This window comes from Gastrolobium bilobum, unplaced genomic scaffold (genome assembly GCF_033153095.1).
Source record: "Gastrolobium bilobum isolate Gb01-03AN ecotype WA unplaced genomic scaffold, APGP_CSIRO_Gbil_v1 utg12606, whole genome shotgun sequence".
NCBI classification, from domain to species: domain Eukaryota; kingdom Viridiplantae; phylum Streptophyta; class Magnoliopsida; order Fabales; family Fabaceae; genus Gastrolobium; species Gastrolobium bilobum.
Window position 1 is genome coordinate 29,989 of NW_026897032.1, and position 15,013 is coordinate 45,001.

Sequence of the window (15,013 nt, forward strand, 5' to 3'; positions counted from 1 at the left end):
GTAGAGAGTGACTCTAAATCAGCTATTGCTTTGCTCACTAGTAATGGTGATGCAGTCCGCGAGAATCATCTGATTTCTCAAATACGGACATGGATACAAAAGGATTGGAGAGTTCATCTGGTTCACACCTATAGAAAAGGCAACTTTTGTGCAGATTGGTGACAAATTTACCCTTAGTGAATGTTAATTCTGATGATTTTTGTATTTTTAATTCCCCTCCCCTTGGAATTGATCTGCTGTATGATGCAGATTTAGCTTCTGTTTGTAGAACTCGTCGTATTTCTAGTATGTAATTTGTGCTGTGGTGATATTTCCCCAGCTTACCCAAAAAAAAAAAATCCAAATAAAAGAAGTTGAAACCAAAAAAAAATAATCCCAATAATTTGAAAACTTGATTTAGTACGAATGAGTTTTATTTATTTATTTATTTTTGGTGAAGCAAAAAAAAAAAAAAAACAGAAAATATATTCTTAATATAATTTATGTATATATTTTTTTTAAGAATCTCAAGTAACTGGAATCCTACTTCCACTCCCTGCCAGGGCAGGGCATGGGACACGAATTCACAGTCTTTTCAGCGTTTCAGAAGACGCAGCTCTGTACGCCCCCATTGGTTACATTTGAAGACGTTGAAAGGTTGTTGGGTAGTTTCTTCAACTTAATACCAAACAGCCAAAGCCAAAAAAAAATAAAAAATATTAAAACTAAAACTTGCTTACTTTACTTTGCATTGCACCATTCGTTTTCATTCTACAATGCAAAACACAAACACCTGTTCTTCAACTCGCTCCTTAACCTTCACATTCCACAACGAGATCTCATCATTCTCTTCGTTCTCATTCCTTTCCTCTCCTAACCGTCGCCATGTTGCGCTCTTTCTGGCGATCCATCGATCGCTTCTCCGTTCAACACTTCAAGTAAGTCCAATCGTTTTTTCCATCATTGTTTTCTCCGAATTTGCTTCGTTAGGGTTCGATGTGAGATTTTGATGCTCTTTTTCCAAAGTAACTTAATTATTCGTAAAATTTGGTGAGGAGATTGAATTTCTACTGTGCTCATGGATCTTTTTGCCCCTGATGAGGTTACAGATATGTAATTAATGAACTGAAGCAGATTGAAGTTGTACACAAGCATAACAGGGTAACATAAGTCAATTTTTATGTGCATATCCTTTTCCTAGAAAAAAACCAGAATGTGCTTATGTGCATGCCATTGCTTGCAGGAATTTGTGATGGATTTATTGCAGTCTATTGTGGAAATAGTAACTTATGGTGATAGACAAGATCCGTCCATTTTTGAGTATGAATTTGTTGTGGAAATTTCGTTTTTGGGATATTGTTCTGATTTTCTGGATGAAATTCTTATAATTGTGACTCATTGTAAATATTTAGATGTTTCATGGAACACCAAGTACTGGCGGAATTTGTTCGCATACTTAAGATCAGTGAAAATTCAAAAATCGAGGCTCCACTGCTTCAGTATCTGAGCATAATGATTCAAAACATGGATAGTGAACATGCAATTTGTAAGATGGTTAATATTTCTTGATGTCTCTGGACATGCTCATTGACTTATGAGTTTGACCTTTTTATGCATACTTAATTTATATCCGGATGAAATATTCATTTCAGAAAACACACTGTTAATCTTAATTCTTAACTTCTTAAGTCCTTGGCTAGTACTGGTACTTACTTTACATTGGTGTTTCATATTTGCATGTTGCAGACTATTGCTTCAGCAATGGTTATATTAACAGCATTATTTCACATCCCTTCAAATTTGATGGGGGAGACCTAACTCCATACTATGTGTCTTTTCTAAGGTTGTAATCCTTCCTCCTCTCCTTTCCTTCTCTCTCAACCTTTTTTGCAAAATTCCCTGCATGTTGGAGGAGACGTGCAGTTATATGTTCTACCTTTTTACACTCCTTTTTTGTTACTGAGCAATAATATTGGGAAGGATGGAAATTTTGTAATTCTGATATTTTCTTTCACATATTTCTTTCTTTCTTGTTATAAGAATTTATTCTAAAATAAAAAATTGACTTTCGGTTTATTTCTTCATTCAGGGCAATTAGTGGTAAAATAAACAGAGACACACTTTGCCTTCTTGTGAAGGTTAATGGGGTAAGTAAAAACTTATACATGTAATGGTTTGTTGCTGTCCGTTAAATCAACATCATTGTCTTCCCACTTTTGACATAAGGCTTGATCTTTTTGTTTTGCACTTATTAGGCCGCAGTTTTTTCACTTACACCGGTAGAGATCTTAGTTCAGCAAATCAATAGTGTCATTAGCAAAGAATGTAACATTATTTTAGTTGAGAAAGATATTGATTAAAGTTACATGCATGCTTCCTACCTTGTATAAGTGGTTTGGGAAGCCTTTTACCATTTGTCAATGTATTGAGGGAGAACAATCATCATCAGCTAATTTGTAATGGATAAACAAGGTTGGTTCTTTTTTGTCCAGCAGAATTCAGCGGAAGTATTTGAAGATTCTCTTTGTTTAAAAATTCGACTGCAGGATGCTGTAGTTGCCTTTCCCTTGTACACTGAGGCTCTAAGCTTTGCTCATTATGAGGAAAAGATGATTCAGACAGCTGTACGTGCATTAGTTCTCAATGTCTACAATGGTATACTGTGCTCTTTGAATTACTTATAACTATTAAGTTATAAGCATGCTCTAGTGCAATATGTTTCTGAATTTCGCAATATTTTCATTTTGGTTCTACAGTTAGTGATGACATGGTCTATCAATTTATATTGACTCCTCCAGTTTCAGAGTACTTCTCTGACCTGGTTCATAGATTAAGAGATCTATGCTTTCGCTTAGATGCTTTTCTCTATGATAAAAGGTAAGTTCACTTGATTATTTTGTCAGATAAGTGTTATTACTTTATACGTGCTTGATTAATTCTAACTTCTAAAGAGCTAACTTCCCTACATTGAAACAGGGAGATGGACACTGAAAAAAGAAGAAATGGTCTGATTCTTGAATCTGATAAAGTTGTGGATGAGCTGTACTACTTTAAAGACATTCTTAGTGTTGGCGAGTGTCGTTTGACTAGACTGGTTACTGAAAATCTTCTGAATGGGCTTGTGTTTCCTTTACTATTCTCATTACTGGCTTCAAACAATAATAATGTGAGATGAGAAAATTTCCAGCAAACTAGTCTACCTTCAATTTTAGTTTCCCGCTGTTTTGTACCACCCCTATATTGACTTTAGTGTTCAAATCTGTTAATTATGATAGGGCAGTGTCCTCCAAATCGTGAAGATTTAATCTACAGTTTGATAGAAAGGGAATTCCCCACTTGGTATTCAACCTTTATTTTTCTAAAATCCCGGAGATTTCTTTTTCTTTTACTTGAAAAGAGAGGAGAAAATCATCATTTCAAATTAACCACAAAGTCCCACTTCTTACTTTTATGGAGCTTTTACTTTAAAATTCAGTTTTTAGATTAAAAAGAGAGACTGTTACACTATAATATTTAAATAATTTTCCCCCTTATGCTTACATTTGGGGTGCTACTTATAGTGTGCTAATAAGAAATTTGAACAGAAAGCTGGTATAAATGAAAGGAATATGAAAAAGTCTTGGTGGTGGAAACTTCTGCATTTCAGTTATTCTTGTCATACATAAATTTTATTTCAGATTTTTTTCCGCATGATGTACTGATTCAAACAATATATTCTTTGCTTCAGGGCTTAGATTTATCTGCTATCACTTCGTTATATATCTTATCACGCCTTCTTCAAGTTGTTGGTGGACGAAGCATGATTAACAATGTGGCAGTTGTTATTCTGTATCATTTTTTAAACTTAAATGTGAGAGCTCTGAGTAAAGGGAATGCTTCTGATGGCCATGATGATGTTAAACCTTTTTCAAAGTGCTTGAATGAAGTAGAAAGAATTATATGTTATGCTTCTGAGCCAAATGGAGCTGAGAGCATCGATGGGAACTATTTAGGTGCTCATTGGGAAGATTTCATGTCCAATTTCAATATTAGTAGCTCAAGTGGTGAAATTCATTCCAAAAGGTTGGTGTTTTCTCAGATTTTGTCATTGTTTATGATATGTAAATTCCATTATAGACTTTATGGTGTTATGACAGTTTTGTTCTGTCTTCTCTCTTGACCATCCTTTACTTTCCTTTCCTTTTGTTTTTGTGTGTGCCCGTGAGAAGACTTTTTCGGGGGGAGGGGGGGGGGGTGTTGTGGGAGATAACAGAAGAGACCTTATTTGAGATTAAATGGATCAGGTTACAGGAAGGATAATGATTGTTGATAAATGAATTTCCAGATAGAAGTAGTTCTTCAGAAATGCGTTGCACGTTGATTGATGTCGTAGTTTATCTTAGGTCTTTGCTTTTGGTGTCCATTGATTGATTATAGTTTTGCATAATCTGATAATTGGCTTCATGTTAATATATCATGATTATGTACTTAAGCTCTTTGGAATGTATTCTGATTTTCCTCCCTTTCTTATATGCCCCATGTTTAGAGTTTTGATGCCATAGAGATGCATGAGAAAGCTAAATCCCAAAATAGTTGAAGATTGTATGGTTTTTTCAATTTGAATTTTATTTTTTGGTGGTGATTCGACGCTCTTATATCTTCATGAAAAACTTGTTCTTTAATAACAAGGGTTTAAAGCTCCTGACATCAGGAGGAAGCATCTACCAAGGCAAATCATTTATGTATTAGTGAGTGCAGGTTCATGATCCTGTGAATCTAAATGTACATATAATGTAACTGCTATTGTTGCAGGAGTGGTATACTTGCATTTGTTTTCTCTGAGGATCACAGCCTATTGTTAGCTTCTATATTTCTCTTGCTTCTTTTGGCAGAAAGTAAAGGTAGTGTTATTTTCTTCATTAATTAGCCTTACAGTTATCTTTTAGCAAGTGATTGAGTTGTTTGATGTCTGTTGCTTTTTCATGCAAGTTTTGCAGATCTTGATTGTTTCTTATCTCCAATGATTGAGCTGTATGGGACTGGGGATGCGATGGTAAGTATTGATTATTGCATTGATTTGATTTATCAGGATCATCAATTTTCAGAATGGCATATATTGTAGTACATCTCTTACCATTGCATGTCAAGGATCACTTACACCAGAAATGAAGTATTTTTTGCTAAAAAATTCTGGATTTTTTAACCGTGTAGAACATCTCTTACCATTGCATGGCAGGCCTAGGCCAAGGCTTTTATTTTTTGAATATAGGTTAGGTCAGACTTGTAATTTGGAGCCTACACAGGCTAATAGGCCAGGCCAGACCCAATGTTTTTTACACAGGCTTGGCCTATTTAAGCCAAAGTCTAGCCTAGCCCAGCCTATTTACACCCCTGCGTGTATGTAATCATGATCTTGCCTCCATAAATCTCTGAATTTATGACTACTGTTACTTCCTGCTTACATGTTGGTAGGCTTGAGATTGACATGCTTTTGTACAATTTATTGTGCTTTTAAAACCAGTTTCCAGATTACATGCATTTATTGTTGAGAACATTAAAAAAGAAGAAGGAATTCTTGGTAAAAATATTTACAACTTAGGAACATGTGACTACTGAAGTGGTTAAGAATAACGGGTTACTTGTTATCAACTCTTTGAACAGGGTTGACCAGTTAAAAATATTTTTACCAAGAATTCATTTCAAGTAATTTTCCCTTGATTATTTAACTGAAACCTGTTGGTTCAGATGCATTATACATTATAAATTATATTATATGATTTCTTTTTCTTTTGTTTTCTCTTTTTCTCTTTCTGTTTCAGTTGCAGACTAATGACACATCCACTTTTAAGTCTGTGGATGGAAGTATCCTCATTAGATGTATGCCTGAGGTATATATAACATCATTATTTTTGACTTGTTTGATCAAATCATCCTTCATTATTATTCTTGTTGTGTAGTTTTAACTTTGTCAAATTCGGTTCCAAAAAGAACACTTAGAATGATAATAAATGACCATGTCCTTTTAAATTCGACAGATTTTAAATGCCCTGCTGAAGGTTTTAGCCTTCCAGGAATCCCTCTCTGCAATGATGCTATGGCATGCTGGGTGGTGCTTGCAAAAGCTACTTAACTTCCATAAAGAGGGACTTAATGGTGATAATCTCCTCCTATTCACTGTAAGTATTCAACATCTTCAGCTAATTTCTTTACACACTATTACAACTGGATAACTGCTCGCATGGAGACCAACTTGTATTTTTCCTGTCAAAAGTACGGTTAAGTGAAATTAATGTTTTACATTGAAGATGTGTTGATTTTGGAAGTTTCACTTCAGTATATTTCAATATCATTTGTTGTTAAAGTCTCAATTATCGTGCTGGTACTAGTTTTATTATGCAAAAGAAGTGTATCATCAATCTCACAATCAGATTATAAAATCATGTAAGCTGTAAGATCAAAAGATTGCTTCTCCTAATGTGCTAGGACTATGGGTTCTGCCTACAAGTTTGTCTTTTGATTTAAAGGTGGTCAGTTTTGCATATTATTAAGGTCATGTGTGTGAATGTTGTGTAGGTTAGAACTATGAGCATATCCTTGCTCTCAAGCATATTAAACGGATAGATTTTAGAATATGTACAGTTTATAGTTGACAGATGTCACAAAGAAGATATATGGCAATTTACTTTGGGTGACCAAGCATGCATTGGAGAAAAATGTGAACTTTAATAGTGATATATTGAATTCCAGAATGCAATTCAACATTGCATAAATTATTCTATAATTTTGTCTTCAAAATTCAAATGCAGGAAAAGTTATAAAGATACATGTAGTTTTTAGTGCCTTTTAGTGACTGAAGATTAGTTTTTAAATCAAATACAATAAATAAAGGTAAAAATACTGCTGAGACATGCTTGACTTGGTAACTGTTTATTTGGGCAGATATGTTAGAAAAGCTTTGGATCTCTGGCAAAATATGATTCTTTCAATATGTGTGTGGATCAAATCTGGTTATGTGGTTATGTTGTGAATATGGAATACATTTCTAGTTTTTGATATGGTATACGTGCTATAGGAAGTGAGGATTGATTTATCCATGTTATTATAAGTGTATTAATACCAATTACCGAATTGCATTTATGCACTCAAAATTTCTAAAGTTTTATAGTTTCTAGTTTCCATCGGCAGACTTCATATGAGCAGTCTCGTGTACACTTTCTGAAAGAACTTGATGGAATTTGGTTTGATCATATTCTAGATACTCTAAGAACTGAATGGGCGAGCTGTAAAAGAGGTATTTATTACTTTGTTCACTTTGAGATTTAACCTAAGACATCTGTGTTGGCTTACTTTTTTGAACAGTTAAAAGTAAGTCTTGTATATGCTTAATATGGATGAACAAAGTGCACACATTTTTTTGTAATAAAAAAAAGAGAGGGGGAAAAAGTAAGGTAAGGTTCTTGTTAAACCATTGCAATTTTGGTTTTTGATAGGGTTCAATGGCATCGTTTGATCTAGGTAGCAATCCCATCTGTTGAGATTAAGCTTGGTTGTTGCTGTACTAATTAAATTAAATTATCTTGACAGTTTTTGTTTTATTCTCTAATGCACTCACTCATTTTGCATGCAGTTCTTGAGCAATCTTCCCAATATAAAGATCCATTATTTATGTTGGAGCTTGTTCTTCACCAACAAACCACCAGTGGTATTGTTATCTTTGCATGAACCAATAGCCTCTTCTTCAATGCATTGGTATTTTCCTTTTAATATTAAACGGTACCAAGGACTAATTATGATTTCATCAAGAGTAAACAAATATCCATGTGTTACGACCCATAACTGATATTAGGGGCTCAACGGTAAGTCTTCCATAGGCAGCAATGCAGAGAATAATATTCTTTTACGCTGACTCATCATGGAGGGAAAGTTTGTTAAGGAATTCAATTAAATAGGGAGCAGCGTGGAAGGAGTGGGGGATCTTTTTGGCATTTGGGACTTGGGTACCTTTGGGTGAAATTGGGAGAGATCAGGGGCTCTCCAACTCCTCTGAACCTATCTTTACTTTCAATTATTTTGCAATCTGTTCTAAGATCTGTAAGTAGGAAGAGTCATACTGTTTGGTGTTAATTGTAATTGATAACTGTTGAATTGGAGAATTATATACAAATTGTCTCTGTTTTTGGGTTTATTCTTGAAATTGCTGGATCTGATTGTTACAATTGGTATGAGAGCTATCCGATCCGGGTAGCTTTGGACCATGGCCACATTGAAAAGAAAGCCATGGAGAAGAGAAGTTCCCAAGTTCTATGAAGATGAGGATGCTTGGGGATGGTTCATCTATATGGAAAAATATTTCCAGGCAGAAGGAATTGTTGAAGAAGAGAAGCTAATAGAGGCAGTGAAATGGCTTAGGGGTCGTGCTTTTTATTGGTACAAATGTTGGAGTTGGCTCAATCCAAATGCAAATTGGTGGATATTTTTTAGAGCATTCGTACAGCGATACCTGCCGGATTCTGTTTGGAAGAGGAAGTGGAATTGGAGCCCCCAAAGTCAGAATCTGATACACAACATTTGGTGTTGGAGAAGCCAGAAATTAGGGAAGAAAATGAGAAGACAGAAACTGAAGAGAAGCACACGATTCTTGCTCTTATGGAGAAAAACACAGTTGATGAAGAGTTTGAAAACCAAAAAGGAAGGAGGAATCAAGAACAACTCATGGTAATAAAGGAAAAACAGCCACTTGGTTTTGCATTAATGGAGAAAGAAAAAGAAGAGATGGCGAGGGAAGAGCTAAAGGAAGAGACCGAGGTGCTCGAGGAAGCCATGGAAGTGGGGGAACTCTTGGCCAAGGTGATACATGAATTGAAGATACCCCAACCTCCGATGGTGGTAGTCGACCCACCATCACTGCCTGACCCGCCAGATTCAGCCTGGTGTGGGAATGTAGCGCTGCTATTTGCGGCGACAGACAGAAATAATAAAAAGAACAGGGAAGGATTTAGGTTAAGAATGGGGATGTAGAAAAGTCTAGGCCCAACCCAAAGTAATATGAAGTTTTCGGCCCAATCTACAGCCCAACCCGAAGACAGTAATTTCTTTGTGCTTATTTTATATAAAAATTGGGTCTATGAATCCATAACAATGTTTGGGTTTAGTAGGCTTAGTGCGCAGCCCAAATGAGTTCATTGCGGACCAGGTTGTTCAAATATGTGCACTCATAATTCAGCCCAATCAATCTAATCGTCTTGTATACTTTTTCATCCTATGGAAAACCCTAATCATCTTGGTCGGCACCGGCTGCCACAAACAGAACGGAGCACATCGGAAATTCCATGACAAATGGGGCGCTGCTGCCATCTCCACAAGCTTGAACATGCAGTGGAAAAATTATCTACCATACAAGGGGATTTTCCTTGCGATTTGCGCAAGCGAAACAGATCACAGGTGCGTTTTCATAACAAAGAGATTCATGAATGATTTCAACATTGATCTGCAGAACCGTCTTCGTCTCTTCCATCATGGTTCTGCATATGATAACAGGCATGGGGTTCACAAGTTAATTCCTAGAATGCACGAATTACTTGCTTCTCCTCTGCATTATGTCCTCCAAGTTGATTTGAAACACCTTTCAAAAGTTCAAAAGCTTTATAAAAATCCTTTCACTGACAATTTCGATGGTTTTTTATGTCAAGAGAATGGTCATTCTTATAGCTTTAATTTTAGAAAATTTCCAGACTTGGGGGAGGTTGAAATTGGCTGCCATGGAAAATTGATGAAAATCAATAGCTTTGAGGATTTTGATCCTGAGATACAGACCAAGGTATTGGTAAGGCATGCTAATGAAGCTAAAGGGTCTCATCGCCAAATAAAATGCATGATTACTAGATCTGTGACCCTTCCATCTGAATTTTATTTTCCAGAAAATCCTAATGTGTTACCCGATAGCTATTGGGTTGAAAAGTGGAGAATTACCCACAAGGCTGAAGAACTTTATTCAATGGTTTGTTTGTTACTTTTGGGTATTTTCCCCAATCATAGTCCACATTACTTTGTCCGTAGGAAAGTCAGTTTGGCCTGTCATCTTTCTAAGATTCATAGTGAGGCTTCAGTTGGGAAAAAATGTCAGAAAGCCAAAAGAGTATATTGAAGTAATTTATTGGATTTTAAGGAAATATGGTCTGCTTCTTGAACGTATGAAGGGTGAATTAGATGTATTGCTTTATCATTGCATTGGTTTGATTTGAAAGATAGAGGTGCTGAATTAAATCACAACTTAAGACAAACTGCTAGGTGGGAAGGTCAAAAGCAGAGGGAGCAAAGCCTTATGGAAGAATTACATCAACTTAATGGCGAACTGCATGATTGTGATGAGGACAAAAAGAGCATTGGTCATGAAAATTCTGGTGATGATAACAAAGTGGGTTCTATTCCAGTACTGCAAGCTATTATTCAAACCCATCCCTGCTTCATGATTTCTGCAAGAGTTGTTTGTATTCTGGTTTATTTGTATTCTGGTTTCAACCATGAGATCAATGCGTTGAATATTCTTCAAGGGTGGGAAAGCAACGATGTCATTAGCGCAGAGGGACAATGGGATCCGGGGGGAGTTTATATTTCTGCAAGCATATGTTGACCTTTACAGTTCACACAATGGGATCCTGGTGGTGGTTATGTTGCTTCATGCATCAATTGACCCTTATATTTCAAGCAGTGGGATCCTGGGGGAGGACACTAGTTTACTGACCATCACCTTGAGGACAAGGTGAATCTTTTGGGGGGGGAGTATTGTTACGACCCATAACTGATATTAGGGGCTCAACAGTAAGTCTTTCATAAGCAGCAATGCAGAGAATAATATTCCTTTACGCTGACTCATCATGGAGGGAAAGTTTGTTAGGGAATTCAATTAAATAGAGAGCAGCGTGGAAGGAGTGGGGGATCTTTTTGGCATTTGGGACTTGGGCACCTTTGGGTGAAATTGGGAGAGATCAGGGGCTCTCCAACTCCTCTGAACCTATCTTTACTTTCAATTATTTTGCAATCTGTTGTGAGATCTGTAATTAGGAAGAGTCATATTGTTTGGTGTTACTTGTAATTGATAACTGTTGAATTGGAGATTATATACAAATTGTCTTTGTTTTTGGGTTTATTCTTGAAATTGCTGGATCTGATTGTTACAATGACAGGTGAAAAAACTTCCTATTTCTCTTGGCAAAGGATGGTCGATACAGTGAAGGTGTTTCCATTTATTCTTTCAATTTTTCATTCAAATTAGTTGTAGTATTTTGTTACTTGATCCCTTTTTGGTTGCTATTGTACACTGAGATGGGTGTTCATTTTGAAAATGAGGATACAAAATTTAAGTTGACTTGTATCTTTTACTTTAGTATTAAACATATTTACTAAGTACATCCAAAAGCCACTGCTCAATGCACGCTTTTTTTGAATGATAGATATAGTCCTGCTTGATTAGTCAAGACAATAGAGTAAATTCTAAACATGAGTTTTGGAGAGACAGTTGAAATTAAAGGGGTTTTGGTTAAGTAGGATTAATTGATGGAGTATACAAAATTCAAGTTCAACAAGAAGTGTGTTAGCAATGATTTGGGGGTGAAAATTGGAGATCATGTGATAAGACCCCACCCAAGATGAAGGTTTATCGTAGGTGAAATACGTTGGCCCATATTGGATTAATTGATAATAAGGTGTCACGTGCGCATGCTGAGTCAGCAAAGGCGAATGGGGAAAAAAGTGTGATGAATGATTCTGTTTCAGAGGTAAAAGGTGTGCAGGTAGTTACGCACAGGGGGTATAACAGTGAGGAAGGCAGGCACGCATTAGGCATCTTGGAATTGGGAAATTGGGCACCATTGGGTGATTTGGGAGGGACTAGGAGCTCTCAAAGTCTTATGGGTTATTTTACATCTTCTTGTTATTATTTCCATTATGCATGTTGCTGTTTCATATTAAATGAGGAGGACGTAACAGAGTTATGCAATGATTTAGGAATATATGCATACCACAAGTTACCTACTCTAGGTATCTTGGGTCCCCATTACAAAGTGATAGAGATATCGCACATAGGATTCAAGCGATAACCTATAAATGGATGAAATCGTCAAATGCTTCATGTGTGATTTGTGATCAGAAAGTTCCTATCAAAGTCAAAGGAAAATTTAGCTGGACAATTATGAGAGCAAAGATGCTCATTGGTAGTTAATGTTGAGCTCGAAAGTTCCAACAAGAGTAAAAAATAAATATATTGGAGAAGAGAATATTGATGTGGGTGAGTGGACCTACAAGAAAGATAAGGTTAGAAATAAATGAAAATTGAGAGAAAGTTACAGTGGCATTTATTGAGGAGAAGATGACAGAAACTTTCCTCAGAAGATGATAAATAGAGGCTTCGGCGTAAACCTTATAGCTGACCTGACTAAGTGAGATAAGTCTGGGTTATTGTTATAATAAATTAAGGGCTCATGCTTCTGACTATCAAATGGTGTGCAATATGGCAACATTGTAAAACTGGAGCATTGTTTGGCAAAGTCTTATAATTTTATAATGACACATTTCATTATGCCCTTGTGGCTTTAAAGTTGACTTGATAAACTTCATCTGACCTATTTTACTTCTTGTACTTAGCTGCAAGATCTATTGAACTTTTAGATAATTTCTGGTATCTGGCTCTTACATTCTTATTTTTTCTTGTTTTATTAATCATTATCTTTAATGCAAAAGTTTGTTGCCATTTTGGTTGGAGTTTAAACAATTTATGAGCTTTCTTGTTCAACCCAACATTATATTTTCCATGATTTTAATTGCTGATGTTAATTATATCATGTATCATGCATTGTATTGCTTCTCCCTTAAAATTCCTGAAGCATACTTCTGATATCAGTTTTTTATTCAGGCTTTTATTCTCCACTTCCAGCTGAAGACATTTATTGTAAATGGTGTATTGGTTGAGAAGCCATTCTTGAACATGATTGCCAGTTCTACGAATGATTCTGGAGCAATCCGTGCTTCAGATGTTTCATCTGCTAGCTTTGGGTCCAATGTTTCTTTGGGTAGGCATCATTATGTTTGAATTTGGTTGTGCCTCTGGCATGATTTTCTTTTTCCTTTTAATTTTTTGTATCCCCATGTAACTCTTGCAGAATCTGGAATACCTTGCGGAATTTCATTTTCAAATTCAGAAATTAGGGATATATATGTAATACCGGTGGCAAGTGGAATGAATGGAAAATTGCTTCTTACAGAGAAACACCCATTCCGCAGTCGTCATGGAGTTGTGATTGCCATTGCTCCATTGGCAGGGTTATGTGTAAGTCAAATTGCCTTAAATTCTTGCTTGTCAGAGCTTAGCTTTTATAGGATTTTATGATGTTGGTCTGTTTATTTTAAAAACAATAACATGTAGATACCTAGTGTGGTTTATTCTTTATTGCTTGGTTTTCATTTCAAAACTGCTTTTTTTTTTTTTTTTTTCAGTTGTTTTTCAAAATTGCTCTCTCCTATCCTCATGTGTTACCTGATAGTCTCGTGGATGAAATGCTTTGTACTCTTCTGCCATGCATGTGTTAATGTGATTCTCTTATCCTCGAGTGTTACCTAATAGTCTCGTGGATGGAATGCTTTGTACTCTTCTGCCATGCATGTGTTACTGTGATTGTTGCAGAGATATATATATATATATATATATATATATATATATATATATATATATATATGGGAAAAATGTTTCTCCTGCGACAGGAGATAACAATCTCAAAACGACGTTGTTTTGGGATCTAGGAAAAAAAATGTAGGGTTTTTTAAAAAAAGTTTACTTTCCTCTTGCATCGTGAATTTTACCAAAATATCCTTTTTTTTTTTACTAAACCCCAAAACGACGTCGTTTTAGAGTTGCAGGATAAAATTTTATTTCCTGTTACAAGAGAAACATTAATTCCTTTTCTTTTTTTTTTACAAAGAAATCAAATATCAAGTAGCAGAAAAACAATCAAATTATAACAATTAATCTTTTACATTTTTTTTTTTTGGGGGTGGGGGGTGGAGTAGTATAATATATTTTGATGAGTCATCATGTTTTGATTTCTTCAATGTGTGTCATTTACCCCTTTCACCTGCTTGATACAGCCTAAGATAGATGAGGACCACCCCTCGTGGTTGCATCTTCGAATAAGAGAGTTTGATCCAAAGTTTTGTACAATTAAAGCCAGAGGAAACCACCTGAGCATGCCTGATCATTTGGCAGATGGGAGATGGACCCTTGGTTTCCCAAATGCAAAAGCTTGTGAGGAAGCTCAATTAGCGATTCAGAATGAAATTAATAAGCAGAGATCGGCCGTGGAGTACATGCTTGCTCCATTACTTCAGTATGATCTTGGATTAGCCGAAAGCTGAGGTAGTTAATGTTGTGATGATAAATGATTGTAGGTGAGTTTAAGCTTTGTCCCCTTTTGAATTATTGACTCCTTTTTCTTTATTTTACTTGGCTTGTTTCTTTTTGTACTTTTATTTTATTTTGGTTGTATAAGTGGGATAAGGTTATATTGCATACTAGTAGTGTAGACTATTTTATAGTACTATTACTGCCAACAAGTGAATTTGTGAAGCATGCTGCATGTAATATGATCTCATGTAGAGTTGTGATCATCTGCGATACTTGAATTCATAGTGTCTGTAATTCCTTAATTCTTCTTGTTATTTTAATTCCTTATGGATTATTGGCAGCTATTTGTTCACGTTTTCTGCTTACTTTACCAGTTTAATGTTAGCATAGGTTTTGATTCTGTCATCTCACTATGATTGTCGGTTTGTTATGTTTGATCTTCAAGTAACCGTTAGAAACGCAGAGACCAGATCAAGAAATAAGGAAATAACTTCACTGAGACGTGTACATACTGAAGAATTTTTTTTTCAAAGTAGTTTGCATGCACTGAAAAAAAGGGGGAAAAACAGTAAACATCCCCGATGGTTGTTAGGAAATTATGCTGCACTTGATGAAAATATTTTCAATACAAATTAAACTACTACCGCATGAAACATAAGTTAC

The 15,013-nt window shown here is 35.7% G+C and overlaps 1 protein-coding gene across 2 annotated transcripts; it reads left to right on the plus strand.

Moving 5' to 3' along the window:
* Positions 1 to 752: 752 nt before the first annotated feature.
* Positions 753 to 14,685, plus strand: LOC133303545 (protein TRANSPARENT TESTA 9-like). 2 transcript variants are annotated; one of them, XM_061503463.1, is made up of 20 exons: positions 753 to 917; positions 1,089 to 1,140; positions 1,223 to 1,299; positions 1,392 to 1,525; positions 1,726 to 1,822; positions 2,069 to 2,126; positions 2,475 to 2,634; positions 2,736 to 2,856; positions 2,956 to 3,145; positions 3,707 to 4,041; positions 4,771 to 4,859; positions 4,956 to 5,011; positions 5,778 to 5,846; positions 5,994 to 6,134; positions 7,144 to 7,249; positions 7,586 to 7,660; positions 11,142 to 11,191; positions 12,866 to 13,022; positions 13,113 to 13,279; positions 14,095 to 14,685. In XM_061503463.1, the coding sequence occupies exons 1-20, from the start codon at positions 865 to 867 to the stop codon at positions 14,359 to 14,361; spliced, it is 2,454 nt and encodes an 817-aa protein (XP_061359447.1). In that variant the 5' UTR covers positions 753 to 864; the 3' UTR covers positions 14,362 to 14,685. The 2 variants fall into 2 exon arrangements, with proteins under 2 accessions (XP_061359447.1, XP_061359448.1); XM_061503464.1 differs by having other exon boundaries at positions 2,526 to 2,634.
* The last annotated feature ends 328 nt before the right edge of the window (positions 14,686 to 15,013 follow it).

What these genes read in the sequence shown, in the direction of transcription:
- LOC133303545 (XM_061503463.1), top strand. Translation starts at nt 865, where the DNA reads ATGTTGCGCTCTTTCTGGCGATCCATCGATCGCTTCTCCGTTCAACAC. An exon ending in CAAGATCCGTCCATTTTTGA is followed by an intron (nt 1,300 to 1,391) that starts GTATGAATTTGT and finishes GTAAATATTTAG; the next exon opens with ATGTTTCATGGAACACCAAG. An exon ending in GGATAGTGAACATGCAATTT is followed by an intron (nt 1,526 to 1,725) that starts GTAAGATGGTTA and finishes TGCATGTTGCAG; the next exon opens with ACTATTGCTTCAGCAATGGT.